Source organism: Cylas formicarius, unplaced genomic scaffold (genome assembly GCF_029955315.1).
Source record: "Cylas formicarius isolate icCylForm1 unplaced genomic scaffold, icCylForm1.1 PGA_scaffold_10__41_contigs__length_53128322, whole genome shotgun sequence".
Taxonomy (NCBI): Eukaryota; Metazoa; Arthropoda; class Insecta; order Coleoptera; family Brentidae; genus Cylas; species Cylas formicarius.
Window position 1 is genome coordinate 40,974,857 of NW_026844214.1, and position 20,311 is coordinate 40,995,167.

General features: G+C 35.5%; 1 protein-coding gene across 1 annotated transcript in view; it reads right to left on the reverse strand.

The window, feature by feature from the left end:
* LOC132708006 (uncharacterized) overlaps window positions 1-15,623 on the reverse strand; it is a 77,542-nt gene extending 61,919 nt beyond the window's left edge. Inside the window, exon 1 of the mRNA XM_060680072.1 lies at window positions 15,355-15,623. Coding sequence (XP_060536055.1) covers window positions 15,355-15,418 — 64 coding nt within the window. The 5' untranslated portion in view covers window positions 15,419-15,623. The remainder of the gene's footprint in view (window positions 1-15,354) is intronic.
* Between the last annotated feature and the right edge of the window lie 4,688 nt (window positions 15,624-20,311).

Here is a 20,311-nt window from a genome sequence, read left to right on the forward strand (position 1 = left end):
ACACCAAATATTGATTAATCTGCGCAGTAGGCACTCACCTACCCACATTTTTTTGCTCGGGATTTCTTGAACGTCAGTCACTGCTTTCGTAGCAATTTATAACTATTTTAGCTAGGTTTGATGGAAATACCCAACTGGTCGCACTACACATTCGTGTTTTATCAAATTTATCATGACGCGCGGATAACCGATGATACCCTATCTCTTGACTGACAGAAACTCTCAATTTACGCATTTCATTATATGTAAAACACGACGTTAAAAAGATACAACCCAAAGTTCTTCAATATATTTAGTCGTTTATTCTCCAATCGTTGCCAAGTCCCTCCCTGTAAATTCTCTGTAGTAAATGTAAAACGCAGTATTCAAGCAATTGACACCCAAAAGTCGCAGTTTTCTTATAAACTTAGAACAGATCCCTCTAAATTCTCTTTATTAAATATCAAACGCAGTATTTAAGCAATTGAAACCCAATAAACTTACAAAAAAACTAATATATCCGGTGGCCTACCTACACAAAGCGCAAACAAACCTCACACACATAGACCTTTAGAAAAAAAAATTGTATGATCGCAGATAACGCCCGCTCCTTCGAAACCTAACAAAACTTTCCAATCGCCAGGAGCGAAAAATTACCTTTTGAAACATTTAAAAGTAAAACGCGCAGACTTGCGCAAGACACTGAACGCGCCCACTCCGCGACGGTCAACCTTGGAGGTATATTTACTTACGATTTATATTAATGGGTCTCCCGTAAAACCTGCCGCGGTATTAATAGTTTAATATAGGCCACCCACGCGATTTATACAACCCTGCAACCAGCTATTCGCAAGAGAAAGCATAATCACAAGATTCTAGCATTTTTTAAATTACAATATTGTCCATTGTTTAAGAACATAGGATCTAGAAACCCTGTACGAAAAAAAACTTTTGAATCTGGTGTTCCGAATTTTACTAGGGATGCCCGCCTTGTGTTTGAAAACGCTTCTTAGTTGTACATTGTGAGATATTGTAAAGCGAGGTTAAACTGTAATTTGAAAGGGTCGGATTAAGTTTTCAGGAAATGGTAAGCCAAAGTGCGCGATGCATTTTCATCGCGCTCATCGTTGCCGCAAATTTCAAGGCGATTAACGACATTAGAACGTCGCTTTCAGTTGCGAACGAACGTACGGCGATTGCGTGTAGCACGTTTTCACTGCCGAGTTGTTTTGTAACAATTACCGTCGGCAAATTACTCTCGTTTCTTATTATGCAAATCGTAATGGCCGAGTCGAAGTCGCCATTTTCGCGAAATTGCATCTCGTTTTGAAGCGCGCTCTGAGTATTAGGTGACAAAAAATGATCGTCTACGAATGACCAGTCATTTAAATTTAGCATTAGGAGTAAATAATAAGGGAACGATTTTTTACCTACATAGAAAAAAAGGGTAGGACGGAAAGTCAGCTCAGTAAACAAATAAAGAATATGCACCACGAGGAGTAACCAACCAATAAATTTAGGTTGAATTATGATCACGGAATCGAGGAATTGTGAATACGGCGCAGAGGCAAGCTGATAAAGATTTAATACAAAAAAATCCATCTCCTTTGTCAATGTCCTAGAAGTTGATGGTTCTTTCTAGTCCCTTGTAATTAAAGAATCCACGAGGAGAAGACTGGTCCAACGATCCTAGAAGTTTTAGCAAGCGTAAATAAAAAAAAAAAAGGTGCGTCATATTGTTTGGAAGATGAAGGAAATCAGAGCTGACGAGGCAGTTTCCCAAGATGTCGGATAAAAAGAATAACATTGGTAGTAAGCAAATTACTGTTGAAATTGCTTGGTTATCAATGTCTGGTGTTCTAAATGCCAACTGCTTCGTCTGATAATTTTCACGTCAAATGGCGGTTGCAGACGCACTCAGGCACACACGCACACGTACACACACGCGAGCAGGCGCCCTTTAAAAAACTGTTTGGCGGAGCGACGGGTCACGATCGTTGCCCGCCCCCCAGGAGGGAGAGACGGGCCCCGCTCCGACCGGACGCAGACGTTTGAAATTCCGCCCGGTTCTGGTTTTTCAAGTTTCTTCATCTTCTTCTTCTTCTTCATGTTCGCCGGACCTGATTTTGATGTCGTGGTCGCATTTAAAATTCGTATTAAGCAAGTACAGCACAATATCGAACTGGTAAAGTATGTTTTACGTCGTTTAACGTGTAAAAAAAACCGTTACAGTCGTCCTAACCTCACTTTCCATAGGTTAGAAATTCGTGACCCGTCCAAAAATATTCAATATTCCCTTCACCAGTAAAACTCATTCTATTGCTGGAAGTGTGGGAAGGCAACTAATTCATCATTTATAGTTCTTTTCCTTTCAAATGACATTAAACCAGTTTTTTAATGACACTCGCTGGATTTTGACGTGTATTTTTACTGCAGAGGCAACAAAATTCGTTGGTAGGCAATTTTACAGGTAATAAAAACTCCATTAATCTGTTGTACAGATTAATGGTAATAATTCAGACCCACTTTCAGATCTACTTTGAGCACTTACTTTACGATAACAGTCACTTTAAACTTATCATAAATATGGTCTTCATCACTTAAATATTTAAGATTTTATTAAGATTATATTTTAAAAATTTTAGAGTTTTAAAACAAATAAAACACGAACTGCTCCTCTGATGGAGAACTTTAACCAGAAGAAAGCGCCAATTTTAAGGACGAGTTAGAAAAAAAATTAGATTACAAAAATAGTTATTTTCGTTTACAAGAATGATTAAAATGAACTGTTTTGTAATATTGTTATCTAGTTGAAAAATACCCAATTATGTACTGATAACCACTATATCGTTTTTTAATACGGGTGTCAACGCTGGATTAAGGCGTATGGCATAAATAACCGATCCACAAAACACACTAAATTGAATTTGTTTACTTTCCCGAGCACCCAGTATCTAACTTTACACAATCCACCGTGTATGGTCTATCTCAAAGTATATCGTCTTGGCCTTTGATGGCAATTATCACATAACTCACCGACTGCACTAAAGCGCCTGAGGGTCAGTATTGTAGAACAGAGTATTAATGACTTAAGGTGTTTTAAAAATATACAGATTAAATAACGGTATTACGTTTACTTAAGTATAATGAAATCACATTATCAGTAAATATATACAAATATATACAAATTATGAACCTTAATTAAGTTCGTTTTTATTGAGATGTAATTAAGATCAATTACAATGGGCTCTATGGTACCTCGCAAATGTGAGAATCTTTTTTAAAATGAATCAAAATCAATTTTTAAAATGTTGTGCTACATTTCTCTAGCTAAAAACAGGTATATTATTAATTACATTTATTACACTAAAGTGAGTGTAACATTTTCTGCTCTCACATTTAACAATCTGGTGTTGATGAAGGGAATATATTTCTTGTCTTGCTCTACTTATCTTAACTATTCATTCATACACATTTTTCACAATTTGTTTTACATCTAATATACTCGTAAGAAGCTTTTTTGAAACGTACGGTAAAACAAGTTATTCCACACTGCCACTGATATCAGCCGACACGTGGTCGACATCTAACTGACTTGCCCCTCTATTGTGCTTACATATGAATAAATTGTTGGTTAATTATAGGGATGCAGATCGTAATTACTTTTTGGTGGAGGTCCTAACAAAATCCAAGACGATATACTTTGAGATACACCATACTGATTCCGCTTTTCAACGGCAACAACATCGGTGAGGGGAACCAGCTAGGTAGTCGTAAGCGTGGCCTTGAGAAAGAACAACATATGTTAACTTTGGTTCTACAAGCATTATATGAATGGCTTATCCACTCTCCTAATGTCTGATCTATATAGCTATAATATAATATAGTGGCCCTACTACGGAAAAACATTATGTGCCGCAGGTGGCTATATTTTTTTCGTAGAGAAGGTATGCACAGTTGCTACATTGCCGTAATTTTTCTGGAAAATTGACTAATCTCTGAAATCCGAACATAATTGGCAACGCCTAACTAAGTAATTACTATTGTCGCAGAACAGTCTGTGCCATGTGTCAATGTTGTTCCCATTTTTGGTGTCAATATATCTGCACTGTACTTACAAACTTGTATTATTTGTTCTTTCAATACTTTGTTCCTTCACGAAATTAGACTTACACAAATATTTACATGTGAATTTACTAAACAGAATTTCCTACATTTTTAGGTACACTTAAATAGAAGGATATTGGGGTAATATGTTTTAGTGTACAAGAATTACACGGAATATAAGAAAGCAATTAAGCTACAAGTTGAAATTTACTGCTTAAGAAAAATATTTTGGCAATTACTGTCTGTAGGAGGTGTTTCTTGCACATGAAAATTATTGCAATGGAGGTTAAACCTATGATTTTATGAAAACTAACGCTTTACGCCGATTTACAAAAAAAAAGTGTACTTAAAAAAATGCTTGAACAGGGGTTGAAGAACAAAAACGCCAAATTAATTACAGAATGATACTGACGCCGACGTGGGTGCTATAATTCTGCACTGCTTCCAGACCTTAACTCCAGTTTGTCTGAAAATTTAATAGCATTTCGACATATTTTGAAAAAAAAACTGCCTTAAAAATGCCGCATCTAAACATGGACAATCTGTCAGCGGACATGATATTTGTTAAAAGCCGCAAGGTCTTATGGGTCCAACGTCAGAATTTGTCATTAGAGCTGCCATTGATTCAAAACAAAATTTCAAATGTCGCACATGCACACGTTGAATCGACCTTCTCAAAAAAAATCACATAGTTGCTTTATGAGTTCCTCTACTGTTAGCATGGATGGGGCCTCTATATGTCTAGTAGCGATATGGTCTCAACGAATATTCCTATATGGTCATCCTTTTTTAAACAGTCGAGCTGCCGCCACTCGACAACGTCGACAGAGACGGACACGACAATGGCATCTCCACCCCTTTTATCTTTTGTTATGGTTTGCGCTAAAAAAAAAATATTGCGCCCGTTACGCGCTGTGACGAAGACGTCCGAAGGCGACGCCCGCGGAATAACAATAACAGCTCGCCGCCGCCTTTTGTTCCCTCGGGATGATTGAACTCGGCCGCCTTCGTGTTTAGTGCCTACCGTATCGTAGGAAGAAATAAAACGGATTTTTGGAAACGATATCAGTATCTGTTTTGGACACACGGTCGATAAACAAGAAAACTTGAAAACTTGTTACTACCGATCGGTATTTCGGAGTTGCCACGCGCGCTGGCTTTTCTCTTTTACGTTTTACACTGGGGATTCTGTGGAGACCATTGCGGTTGAACAGTTCCTGGTTTCAATGGATAGTGATTTTAGTGTGTGTCTTAGGGGATTAAGTGTTGCACGACCCTGCTATGACAGACGCCGTTTTTGGCATCGGACCAAAGTTCATGTTTGCATCATTGTATTAGTAACCACCAAAAATCTTCGACGGACGTCATTAATCAGTGAATACCCAGAGTGATTGTGGCCAACATGTGTAAAAGGCAAAAAAAGAACCTCATTTGCGTTCTTATATACATACGAGTGTCGTATAAATATTGTCGTGGGTGTAAACGTCACTAGCGTAGCCGGTTTTGGTACTTGCATGTGCGATTGACAGATATCGATTGAAATGTTGCAACCACAGACCAGCTATTCTGTAGACCACCATAGACCGTTTAAAGATAAATGTGTTCTACTCTAAGTTTATTAGATTTATTCTTTGTACCGCCTTGTAAAAAGTGTTGAAGTTGTCAGTTAATTATGTTGCCCAAGTTTTGAAAATGAATAGATCTGGGAATAATTCCGATTTCACACGTTTAATGGGACAATCTGTATATTTTCGCGTTTTGCGATTTCTGACAAAATTCTCAAATAGCTACTAGAGATATAGATGCTCAGCCTATACCGATTATACAGAAACTTATGTGCGCATCAATTTTTAACGTATTTTTTATTTATTATTATCTAATGGGTGATTTACTGTTTGGCTGATGTACTATTTTAAAAACGCAAACTAATCTATTGCAAAAAAAAATAAAATTGACAAGTTTTAGTGATTGGTATGATAGATACTAATAATACTTTTTAGCAACATTACATCTTGCATTACATATTCGTCCCTAACGGTATTTTTTTTAATAGTGACACTTTTTGTACAAACACTTTCTGAAAAGGCGCTTTTGGGATGAATCTAGTGATACTAATTTATATGGGACTAAAATAAAAATTATAGATAATTTTTTACTTTCATCGAGGATGCCATGAATAACCATTAGGCTTAATATTACTCAGAAATACAAATTACAGCTATGTATTTAAAAATTTGAAACCAGACCCATTTTCATTTTCATTTAATACACAAAAATTACAAATATATAGTAGATGTGGCTTGTCTGTATATTCGTTGACGCCTGGTAGATGCTACAAGTAGGTATAGTAGGGCCAGACATCTACCGAAATTATTGTTATTCATTGTCGTTAGGACCCAGCTGGTGGCTGAAAGCTTGCTCCCTCTAAAGAACTCGCATCCTCAGGTGCATTCACAATAACTCGTGAAAAATCACTTTTTTCATTTTTTAGTATACAAGGTTAGTAAAAATAGCGGAATGCTGTCAGATTTACCACTTCCACGGTACACGTCATAATTTTGTTATTTTAAATTGAATGCTCTATTTATTTTTGTCGCAATGCATAATTGCATAATTTCTTTTTTCTTTTCTTTTAATTACTAAGCTAATGCAGTAAGTAAAGGTCCGCTAAAATATCTCAAAAACTGCCACAGCTGGAACGATAAAATGCAATACCTACAGGTTTTTTAACATGCAGAATTAAAAAATGCGACAATGTTGTCATATTTCGCGATGATATTTATAATTCTGGTAACCTTCTAAAATTTGCTACATTCAAAATCCTCCAAAATTCGGAGATGTTAAGATTTTTTTTATTTACAGAAGTAAATCTGACAACGCCGCTTTCGGCATTTTTTATTTCTGTATGTTTAAAACTTCCAGGTATTGAATTTTATCGTTTCAGCTTTGGTAGCTTTAAAATAACAGAATTATGACACGTAACGTAAATCTGGTAAATCTGCCAATATTGCTGTTCGCATTTTTGAAGTTTGTTCATAGATATAAGAAAGTGACTAACTGATACGAATTAAGGAAAGGAAGAATGACATATGGCCGAACAGGTCCGTACTTTGCTTAGAATTTAATTATTTCGGGTTTTGTTAGGAAAGATACTATACAGTATTTATTTATGTATTTATGTTTAAATCTAAAATAAAATTACAAATTAATTTTATTACGTACTTAAATTACTTAAAATTATTCACATAATATATCAGTATCACTATCGTTATCATCGCCTGTTCTAATTAACATTTGTTCTATATTATTTGCAATATGGATATACGATTGTTCTGCTTTTTCTATATGTTTAACAGAATTTGCCCAACTTTGTGGAGGGATGTTAAAAACTTCGGTTTCTATAAGTTTGAGGACATTGGAGTTTGAGGAAAAACATGCTGGTGCCAAACATGTTCAATGGGATTAAATATACAGTGGTAAGGTGGAAGGAAGCCTTAAAACTGTATGCCCTAGATTTTTTGCATAATTATCACAGACGTATTTCTTTTGTAGGTTCAAGCTTTGTAGACCCTCAATTAATTGCTTTTTGGTATAATCTTCGTGAAAATAAATGCCATTATTATACATGCAGTTTTGGATTGTTGCTTTTGTGTCACATGAGGAAGGGGTTTTAGTCAACTGTCTACTGTGATAACTTGCATTGTCCATTATAATGACGCTATTAGAAGGAATGTTTGAAACTAGTTTGTTTTTAAACCAACTTTCAAATAAATCAGCGGTGGTGTCTTGATGGTAATCCAGAGAAGAATCTTTAATATTTTTCATAGACAGAGAAAGTCCATTTGGAATCCAACCATCTTTAGAGCCAACATGCAAAATAGTTATTCTTTTACCTCTTTTTGAGGGCGCGTTTGTTTTACACTTATCAACCCAACCCTTTTCCGGGCTATCATAAGTGTGGAACCAGGTTTCATCCAAGTAAATAATTGGCCTTTGTTGATCTCTGTAAATCCTAATTTTTTCTAGATATTCCAGTCGTCATTTCCGAATTCTAAAATACTGCATTAAAAGTTGCCTTTTGTCAATTTTTTTAAATCAAAAACCCATGCGTTGAATATACTTCCATAAGGTAGTAAGTAGCCTCCTAATTGAGATATCTAATGTAGCCCCGCTTTGTTCCTCGTTTAACTGGTAAATTTTACGCCGTATTTTATCTTGATCACTTTCATCTACACTCGAGAAAAAATTTTTTCCTCCCTGAAATGGGATTATTCACAATTTTCCATACAGTTGATGTCGGAATTTTCGTCTAAAGATGCTTGTTTGCTGGCACCACGTTCAATGAGAGTCAAATAAACATTGTTTATAACTTCCTTAGTCTCAATAGAACAGTGTTTTTTACATTTGGACGGGAGCATCTCCTGAGATACACTAGACTCGCACATATTTTGCATAATTCGCAATTCTGTAGATTTTAGCCACTTGCAGTGTGCCTATATTAGATATCTTAATTAGGAGGATTGAAAAAGATGAAAGCAGTGTTAAATGTGGCAGAACTACCTTATGGAAGTGTATTCAACACATTGGTTTTAGATTTTAAAAAAATGACAAAAGGCAAGCTTTAATGGAATCTTTTAGAATTCGGAAATGGCGACTGGAATATCTAGAAAAAATTAGGATTTACAGAGAACAACAAAGCCCAATAATTTACTTGGATGAAACCTGGTTCGATACTTATGATACCCCGGAAAAGGGTTGGGTTGACTCAACTGATAAATGTAAAACAATTAAACAAATAAATACCTACATAAATAAATAAATATTGTTTAGTATCTTTCCTAACAAAACCCCAAATAATTAAATTCTAAGCAAAGTACGGACCTGTTCGGCCATATTTCATTCTTACAGCTTGCCCGGGTCTTTCCTTATTTCGTATCAGTTAGTCACTTTCTTATATCTATGAACAGACTTTACCAAAATATACCATAATTGATTATCTCACCACATTACCACAAAATAGTAACTGTGCGAGAATTGCAAAATTCTTTGATTATTTAGACTTACTTTGATATTTTTTAATTCTACTTTGCAAAATTTGTTAAAACATTATCAACAAATTTTGACTAAAACCCCTTCCTCATGTGACACAAAAGCAACAATCCAAAACTACATGTATAATAACGACATTTATTTTCACGGAGATTATACCAAAAAGCAATTAATTGAGGTTCTACAAAGCTTGAACCTACAAAAATAATACGTCTGTGATAATTATGCAAAAAATCTAGGGCATATAGTTTTAAGGCTTCCAGCTTGCCACTGTATATTTAATCCCATTGAACATGTTTGGCACCAACTGAAGTACGGGCCTGTTCGGCCATATTTCATTCTTACAGTTTGCCCGGGTCTTTCCTTAATTCGTATCAGTTAGTCACCTTCTTATATCTATGAACAGACTTTACTACATTAATATTTTTGGCATCACAATTTCTGTAAATTTGTAAAAACCAGCCTTTTCAGCAGTAACAATTTATTGGATTTGTGAAATTTCTCGTGGTACGAAAAAAAGAAATTTGTTTGGGTTTTATTTAGTTTTAATTTATCATTATTTTATTGCGTTTTGTTTTTACTATTATTATTTAAGAAGCGTTTTGCTTAAGTTTATTTAGTTAAGTTTCCATTTCGTTTCAAGACTATTTTTTGTTACAATCGTGTTTGATTTTTTTGTAGTTTGATTCCATACCAAAGACTTCTGTGCTAGAATAAGGTTAAAAAAAGGAGTGTCTCAAAGTCAAATTTTATATTTCAAATTAAGATCTCAATTTCAAAAACTAAAGTAAATATTAAAAGACTCATTTTCTGAAAATCAAAAACTTGCTGACTCGTTATTTTGGCATTGTACCGATGATAATTGATAAACTGCCATCCAGTTGAATACCATGAAGCGGGTCTCGCGACTAGCAGCGCCAGGCTATTTGAATAAGAAAAGACGGGATACAGCCGATACGGTGCATCCAGTGTGCATATATGTAGGCAAAGATAATATAGGTGTCTCTCCGGAGCTGCTTCCTTTGAAGTACGTCTGCTCGTCTCCGTTTCGGCGTACGTTCGAGTGTTTGAAAAAGAAAGTGCTCGCTCGTCGGACGAATTGCGCCAATCTCGACGTTCACATAGATGGCTCGCCGGCTGTTGTCGCGGAGTTTCTTTTTCTTTATTTACATCCGGCCGCTGGAGTCATTAGAAGACACGTCTTACGCACAGTTATTAAAATAATTAGGCATTGCAGCACCGCGGTCTGTTTCGGTTGGTGCGTGTGCGAGAGACAGAGTTCGATTCGAATGTTGCGACCACAGACCAGCTATAATAGCGTAAACCGCCAGAGACCGTTTAAAAATAGATGACAAAGTACATTAGTGTAATAATGTTTTCACTATAAATTTATTATCCACGCGGGGACGTATGGAGTAGTGTTTTAGTTATTTAGTTTTTGTGAATTATTCATTTTACCTCCTTGTAAAAGGCGTGCACCCAGTTGTCAATTAGTTTTGTTGCTCATTTTTAATGAGGGAATAGAACATTGGTCATACTATACTATACTATAGAACTTTAAGTTGCAATAAAACAACGATGGATTATTCGATTGACATGAAAAAAAACACCCATTATAAATAAAATGTACAAACAAAATAAGATATGGGTCAATCAACTAAGATAGTACTAGTGACAAGTGCAAAACTCGGTTGCTCGCGAAGAAAAGGACAAAAATACGATCAAACGGTGATGCAGTAAGAGCACTGTTCAGTGTTGCAGCAACTTATAGTTGTTTATTGGAAATCTTGAGGAGAGGTTCAAGTAGATGTCGGGAAAATCGTTCGGATTCAACAAAAGTAAAGCAGATTCGTCCGTGTTGATAAAAAATGAAGATGAAGGTATGCAATTATTAGCTCCATACGGCGATATCGGAATTTTAGCTACAACAAATCAAAAAATGAAAACACTCTTTCTGTCTATTTCTTAGGGCAATAATTTGAAAAATATTAAAATTCGGTAAACGTAAAACAGTCTGCATACACAAATGTAGTACTGAAAGTCTTAACACCGCTATTAAAAACATTTGTTCAGTTAGGAAAAGAAAGTTCAAAGAATTGAACTCTTCCTTGCCGAGAAACAGTGGGGTCCGTTATGTCCCTGATGACTGGACCCAACCTAATATTGCCAATGCGGTCCGTGTGGTATCGTGAAAGGCGAAAAGAATTTTTCGTTATCTAAAAGAAACGGCTGGAGTGATAGAATAGAAACAAAATAGCAAAAACTGTCCTTGCTTCCACTCAAAAGACATTCTATTGTTTTTTTTTAATTTTTTCTATTCTATTCATTATAGATATAATTACTTACTATATATTTATATTAAGCAAAAAGCTTACGTTGGGTTTTTTAGTTATGTCGCATTGTTCGCGTGGATTACCTCAGCGTCCGTACTATTGGCTCAACTTCCTAAGGAGGCAGCCACGGTAAACATAACCTCACTCGTCAAAGGAACGTTTGACGCCAGATCCGCTTGCCTCGAGCGTTTTATATACATTTATTCGAATCGTCTGTTGCTGTGCGTTCATCGCATTCGGACCAGTTCCTATGCGCGACGAGAGAAGAAAAAACGCGTCACATTCCGGGCATCATTGGACTTCCTTCTATACGAACCGAGAGACCCTTATCGCGAAGAATGCTCAGAAACGACCGATCCCGAGCGACATAATTCAGGCGGTTCGGAATCTGCTTTGCGAACGTTTGCGATTTGCATAGTTTTGTGGCGGATTTGTTTATTTGCCGACACGTCATGTTCACGATCTTTTCTTCTTCTTCGTTATGGCTTAGCTTCCAAGCAGTCCGCCAGACATCTATCGGTTATCGCGTTCGATAGAGGCAGATCTCCATGGCGCGTGCGTATCAATTACAACAGACGAACGTTAGACGTTAACCTCAAACTATCCGTAACAAATTCGCCTTTATCGATGGATCCAGCTAATTAACGGGAATAAAATGCTGCGAATTTGGTTGGTATCCCCGCGGCTACCTACGCCGCTGAAACCCAGACCGCTTTATTTAATAACGGCCATAATCGCGAATTCACTTGAACACGGGTGCGAGAGACCCGCGCCTTTTTTGCGGCCGCGGCGCGACCAGACGGTCAAGTTTTTTCGCGTCCTTTTTAAATTTAATTATAAGACCGCCATTTTATTTGCCGGTCGCCGTCCGTCGGGGGTAAAAAAAACACCGCGTTCGTCGGACATTTTTTGAGTCCGCTCTTACTGTCAAGCATATTTCTTTAATAAGCAATATTCTCTTGTCTATGGCAGCTACCCCCCTTGAAAAAAGAAGAGGACATTTTCCTCGATTTCAAAATCTTAGAACTTTGTAAAAGAAATCTAATTTATAATAAAAAATTAAGTGATACTTAATACTTGAAAATGGATTAACCCAGTGGGAGTTGTAAAAAAAGATACATATTAAAATTTTATTTTAATTTTAAATATCATTAGGATGGATGAAACCCATAAAGTGGAACTGAATCTCAAATTTTTTTTTAGCTTTAAGTTCTTCTATTCATATATTAGGTTGGGATAAAACTATTAAGATGCGGTTTTAACTGAATATGTAATAGTTGCGCTTATTTTTGGTTAATTGATAACTTAGGATGCAGAGATATGCGAAAAAGCATTAAACAAAAAAATTTAATTTGTCTTTGGATTAAAAAAGTATCCTCTACAACTATCATTAATATAAGAAAACTTCGCAGAAAATGGGGTTTTAATTTAATTAAGAAAATAATTTGCAGGATTTTCTTTTGCTGATTTACTTGAAAAAAATCAAATTTAAAAATCATCCGTTTGCCTAAAAACGCACCTCACACATTATCCTATTTTTCCCATAAAAATGTCCCTTAAAAATCTACACAGAATGAGCTCAATCCACTAACGAATTCTACATCGGAAAAAGTGGACGATGCGTGTTAACAAAATATATAGAAGCTTATGACTACGCCGCTGCTAAAGCTGCAGCTTTATTGACTCTCACTGCGTGTTAAATACCGCATTGGAATATATCAAGCTATTACGAAAATATTAATTGGGTATATTCTGTTTTCCTGCAGTGTAAGCGTAATAAAAAGTAAAATTATGTCCAGTTGAGTGGTCTTCCATAGGCGTAGATGTGATATTGTATTTGAAGCCAGATTCCTTAAAATTGATAATTGATAACGTTGTACCTAATGACAAAACATAATAGTTTGTGTTTTTTTTTTTGGTATTGCAGTAAATTAATATAAACATTTTTTAATAAAAACTCGTGGTACACTTGTGATATTATTACTTTGCAATGCATTCCAAACGAATACCGTCGCTACATTTTAAACGCACGAAAACATTTATTTCACGTAATAATTCATTTAACAAGAATCAAGTCTTCTTCATCTTCCTAATGTAAATTGACATTTAGTTGTATAGGTCAGGGCAAAAACGTGAAATAATTACCAAGTTACTTCAAAATATTACTTAAAAAATCAAAAAAAGAAGATAAGACTTTGTATTATAATTGGATAATTAAAAATAAGAATATTGAGCCTTATATAAAACAAAGTATTAATTTATATTAATTTATTATCAATAGCACTAGGTATCAATACGAAAAATTACAATTCCATAGTCACGGTAACTTAAACATCGCATAAATAAGCCCAATAAAAACAAAGAAACGGGTCTTTCAGATCTAAAGAATAAGTAATAAACGCGGACGTTTCGCCAAGGTATCTTGGCTATATATATGCTATATTGTTTATATTATATGCTGCATTGAAATTGATGGATGATATACAGTAGAAAATTTCCATGTTGTCTACTAGAGGGGCAATAGGATATTAAAAATTTATTTGCACTTCTAAGCAGATCAGTTTTAAATCTTCAATTCTGTTTTATTAGGAAACTACCACAATCGGTCAACAATTTGTCATTGCTAGCAAAGTGTATTTCGGAAAGGAGTAAGAATAATATAACCTCATTAGATATGCAAAGGATCTACAGTGCGATCAAACAAATATTTAATCCACTTTCATTGTCTAGTTAAAAATTAATAAAAAAGTTAAACCGCAATAATTGTAATATATGCGGTAACCATTATTACAGCCTTTTCGTAATACTTAAATAATAAAATGGTTGTACTTTTAAATGCCGAAGGAAAGGAAAAACTAAAACTAACCAACCCAGGCGTTTGCCGTGGGTGGCACATCTAAAGGATTGGTGTTTTGGCTTAAAACTCGATATTTTTTTTTTGGACAAAATTTAAAATCCATTAATTGCTCAGCGTTTGACTAACAGCTAAAAAAAGTATTTTTTTTGTAAACCATAATTTTTGATAAAAGTAGCCATACTAGTCGCGCCCTAGAGCATGCTGTGGGAGGCAGGAACGTATTTAAAGAATTAAGAAATTAATTTAACCAATGATAATTCTTTTTGACATAAATGGGGCACAGATACTACTACTACATGTACTAAAAATAATAACAAAGTTAAATTTTGCTGAAATTCTTAGTGTTGCCTCAAGAATATTGTTGATTACACCAATAACTCTTGCAAATGGGGAAAGGAGTTTCTTTAACATAAACTAATAAGAACTTTGTTCGGGTTACGACAACAGTTAAAAAAAGTGCAGTAAGTGAGAAAGTGGGCATGAAAAGTTTTCTTTAGTTTGTGTAAACATGATAAAACATTTTTGTGATAGCATTAAAAATGCATTTTGTTAACATTTTGTCACCAAGGACAGTCTTTTTCAATTTTAAATCTATTATATATTACAATTAAATCACGAGATTTCTATTTTATGTTGAAGATAGGTAAATTAAGTACACGATTACGGTTGGGCAAAATCCCTTTGCCCGGAGCGGTTTTAACGGTTTTGCAGACCTAGCAATATAAAACTTTTATTTTCGAGTCTTTACGTAATCCCACTGTTCGACGCCAGTGTGAACCTTTCGTCATAAATTTTAACCGATGGATCGTCGTGCTTTGAAGTTACGCCACAGATTTTAATAACACCTTGTGCGGTTGACAAATAAAACCCTCCTTCGCCAAAGGAGACCCCCCACCTAGGCGGCAAGGTCTCGCGAACAATACCAGCTGCACCAACGCCGCTGACCTTTTACTAAACCCGCGAATTCCTATATCGGACTAGCGACCTTTACGCGACCAACATCTGCAACTCTCCACGCAGTACACGTACCTTTGGCATATCCTGCGGCAGCGACGAACGCCAACAGCATCCCCGCATAACAAACGAGCATCATCTCGGCGGCGTAGGGGACGAAACGGTCTCTTTTTCCCCAAAGACTCCTGCCTATCTATGTATACCGAAAACAATTGCGCGTCTAGCGCGTGTGAAAGTGAAATCGAGTCTTCTCGCAAATCAACCGCGTTTAACGCATCACGAAGAGGCGGGAGAGGGAGCCGTGTGGTACACCGTGCGCGACTACCTCGACGGTACTGAGTAGGTACCGTCGCTCGTGGTTCGAGTGCGGTTTGCGAGTACCACCGGTATTGCCGTTACCTTGATGTCTTTTCTTGTAGTCTGGGCGACAAGCCAGAGGCGTCGGCGGAGGCGCATTTCTTTAGCCGCCGCCGCCACCGCTGTGTTTTGTTCGAACGTGGGTGGGGAGGGGTTAAAAGGGTTACTCTGGTACCGCCGTGGCGGCGAAAGTTTTACGAGAGGATTTTTTTTTTAGTTTTTGTTGCATTTCTGGTTTAACGGGCGTCACTGTAGACGACGCACATTGGTCGGATTTTGGCAATAACTTCAAATATACAAAAGTGCAATTTTACGTTAAAGGACTTCAAACATCTAGTAGCTGATTAATACAAATTTACTGGCAACTATCGGTTGGTTTTGTTTTTGTTATAGGTATAGGTACTAAGATTTGTTATAATTAACATAAATGACAAATTTTTGACCGATTTTGGTAATTTCCTAATAAAATAATATTAATTTCTACATTACTCCTCGGGACTAAATTTATATTTTGTTTGTTGTTTGTGATAATTGACTTAAATAAATGTTAGTGCGTTTGTTAGTGACTTTTAGTTAGATTTTTCACCTTTTTTCCATTTTTTTGTCGTGACCCACCAGAATTAAAATTACATCCTGGGTCCGCGCGTCTACCGGGAGCATTACATTTATTACTTCTTGGTGCAGGTCTCTTTTGTTTCAGATATGAACAAATAGGACTTCTAAAAAGTTTTTAACAGAAGAAGAGCTGGTTAGTTGGAGCTGGATAATATTTCGGACAATAACTCAATCATTTCTGAAAATGAGCAGACAGGATTTTCAGACAATTCAATTGATGACGGAGACTTCGTTGTTGAAAGTGATGATAGATCAAGCTGGTCCAGTGCATCATGTTCTGAAGAAGATCCTGATGACAATATATCTCTCGCGCAATTATTCACAAGAAAAATATGGGATCGCGTTCAATGTAAGCCCTCAGAACGTTGGTGTTGATCCCAATCCAAAATCCCAAACCATTTTATTGATGATGAAACCATAAATCTATTTGTGCTTGAGGCAAACAGATTTGCTGCCCAACGAATTGCTGTTGCTAACACAAGGCAGAGAAACACGCTTCCAAAATGGGTGGATACTAATCCTACAGAAATGCGAAGATTTTTGGGTATCATATTATGGATGGGGCTTATTCCTCTGCCATAGGTGAGATACTATTGATACACTAAATCAATTTATCAAAATCGTATACGTTAAATTATTACTAGAAATTGATTCGAAAGTCTTTTATGGATGTTCCACGTGAGCGATAATGATAAAGATGATAGTCTTTACAAAATCTCAAACTTCCTAAATCTGCTTGAAAATAAGTTCAAGTCGTCTTACACCCCTGAAGAAGACCGTTTCGGGGAAGAATCTACTACGCCCGTACATTCTGAATAAGCGACACTGTTACGTCATAAAATAGTTCAAGTTATGCATTTCTGGTGGTTACACTTGTGCTTTCAAGGTTTACACCGGAAAGGAAAAAAGAGATGGTTTTTCCGTTTCTGAGAAGGTTGTAATGGAAATGATGGAAGGCCTTTTAGATAGTGGCCCCATAGATAACTGGAATACAAGTGTATCGTCGTCTAAAAGATTTATTGACAGGGAAACCCACTTAGTGGGAACATTAAGAGCAAATCGGAAGGGATATTCTCAGGACGTAGTCAAGGCTAAGTTGAAAGCAGAATGACGATATAATTCTAGTACTTATGTGGAATGACAACAAAGAAATTATGATGCTAAGTACAAAGCATGATGATGCTTCAATAAGGTTCATGAAAAAATGCAAAAAGATAAAACCCAGAGTAATAATCGACTACAACAAGGAGAAAGCTTTTATAGATCTTTCCGGTCATATGGCTGCTTACGCTCCATTTCTAAGAAGGGCTCTAAAAAGGGTTTTCTGTTCCACCTAACAACTGCTACTACTATGGTTAATCTTTTGCAAAAAATTAACAATAAAAAGATTAATATTACGAAATTCATAGAAGCAGTGATCATGGACCTTATTGAAGCTCCAGAGTTGCTTGATACCTCTCGTCCATCCACCTCAAGAGGACCAAAGCCGCGTTGCATCCTAAAAGAAGTAGAAGGTTCAAAAAGAGTAACACGAAAACGCTGCAGTAAATGCCACAGCACCATGTCAGTAACACACGGTGCAGTATACGGCCGCAAAAATACCAAAATGTGTCACTTGCGGGGTGCCCTTATGCATTGATTGCTCCCAGAAGCATGTAATAGTTATACTTCGATGTGAATTTTTTAATGTTTTTTGTTTCCAAAGTATTAACTTATTTTTTTACTTCCTATAGAGGAAAGTTGCCATGTTTTTTGTTTTTAGTATTTGTATAAAAAGTTTCTGTAGGTACGTAGTTTTTGTATTTTTAACGGTTCAAAAATGGTGCAACCAAATGTTTATTTTTTTAAGTAAAACCATTTGTTTTATTTGTATTTTAATAATATTTCGACAATAAATATGTATTCTCAAAGTAATATCAATTTTAAAATATTTTATTAAAAAAATTACCTAATAGTCCCAACTGCCCAATGTAATATTTTTTTTCTTACTTTCTGGGACCAATATACACGATAGTACGTGCTCACGAGTGGCCACAAGCATTTGAATTTACTGCTGGTGTGTGACCACCGGTGAGCACGGGCTCCCAAAAAGTAAAACACAAATACCCACCCGTGGGCACGCGAGTCTCAACGTGTTAAGTGGATAAATAAAAAATAATCTGCTCAGACATACACATGGTATCTTTTAAAGTTCTATTGGCACAATTGGCACAATACAAAGACTGACAACATTTTGTTACGAGGTACCATGTGTTAATTTTAATATCCACAAAACAGTTGAATTCATACACACCTAATCATGAACAGTTAAAACATTATTTCATATATTTATCGGATAGCTGAAAATTTATTTTTATTTATTTTCCAAGGCAAGAAATCGATAATGAATACTTAATCGAAAAATAATTAAAATAAATAAATAACTAAAACAAATTTTATAATAAAAAAACATTTAATGAAACTTGTCGTGTTTGAAAATAAAAAGATAGTTTTTGTTTCCGAATGCGTTTTATTTGTGTTCTTATTTAGCAAAATGAATGTTAATAAGAAATAATAATAAATCTGTGTAACAGCATATAGGTATTAGATAATCTAGTGGCCATAAGGAAGGTAAAATTTCATGCGCCTCAGATGGCTATATTTTCGTAGAGAAGGGAATGAATTTCCGCCCATGCCCTCAATTTTCCTTTCTAAACATAGCGATCTTCACATAGTTAACTCTTTTTTCGCTGAACATTTAAAAAGATTTCTCGTATCTCTTACGGTTTTAGAGTAAGCAATCATTGTAATTGCTCACGTTGCTTTAATTGCGGTAGATACAGACATAATAATTATCTCATTATGTGTCTCAAATACCAGTGGAATATCGTTTGCAACTAATTGATAGTACAAAGAAAACGCATTAAATTTTATTTTTTCGCCACCCTGTATTATACCACATTTTCGTCTTAAAATTAGGTGAGAATTCGCCTTCTTCCTTTTGTTAGAGAGATTGTTGGATTTTTTCATTGTTTTCTTCCTATAAATAAGACAATTTCATTTCATTCAATTTCAAAAAAATGTCTTTAATTTAAAATAAACATTATTTAAATACGGTGATGTTATTGTTTATTATTATTAAATCTACAAGTTCCTATTTGAAATGTTGATTTCGATGGTGATTTAAATAAATGATACAAAAACTAAAAGAAACCTAGTTCTTAATTTTAACTTAATTTTTGTCAAAATACAAATTATTTTCTTTGTTTTTGCTGTTCAATTGATGGTCTGTACATAGATATAAGAAAGTGACCAATTGCTTTTGAATGGGATTATCCAAGGGTGGTCATTAACATACAATGCAACAAGATTAGTACCTAAAGTTTCGGAATTAAAATTCAGATAAAGTTATGGTCCGTAATAGAAAATAATTTTATACCTACCTGTGTTTAATATTCTTTGGTTTGGTATACTACCTAGTTTAAGTTTATTAGTAATCATTCGTATTTCGTGTATAATACAGCGTGTGTTGAATCGTGTGCGAATTATGCAAAATATGTGCGAGTCTAGTGTATCTCAGGAGATGCTCCCGCCCAAATGTAGAAAACACCATTCTATTGAGACTAAAGAATTTATAAACAATGTTTATTTGACTCTCATTGAACGCGGTGCCAGCAAGCAAGCATCTTTAGAAGGAACGGCCACATTGACGAAAATTCCAACATCAAATGTGGAAAATTGTGAATAATTCCATTTCAGCGAGGGAAAAAAGAAGCTTTGCTGACATTTTCTCGAGTGTAGATGAAAGTGATCAAGATATAATACGGCGTAAAATTTACCAGTTATATGCGGAACAAAGCGTGCCTACATTAGATATCTTAATTAGGAGGCTTGAAAAAGACGAAACCGGTGTTAAATGTGGCCGAACTACCTTATGAAAGTGTATTCAACACATGGGTTTTAGATTTTAAAAAATTGACAAAAGGCAAGTTTTAATGGAATCTCTTAGAATTCGGAAATGGGGACTGGAATGTCTAGAAAAAATTATGATTTGCAGAGATCAACAAAGGCCAATTATTTA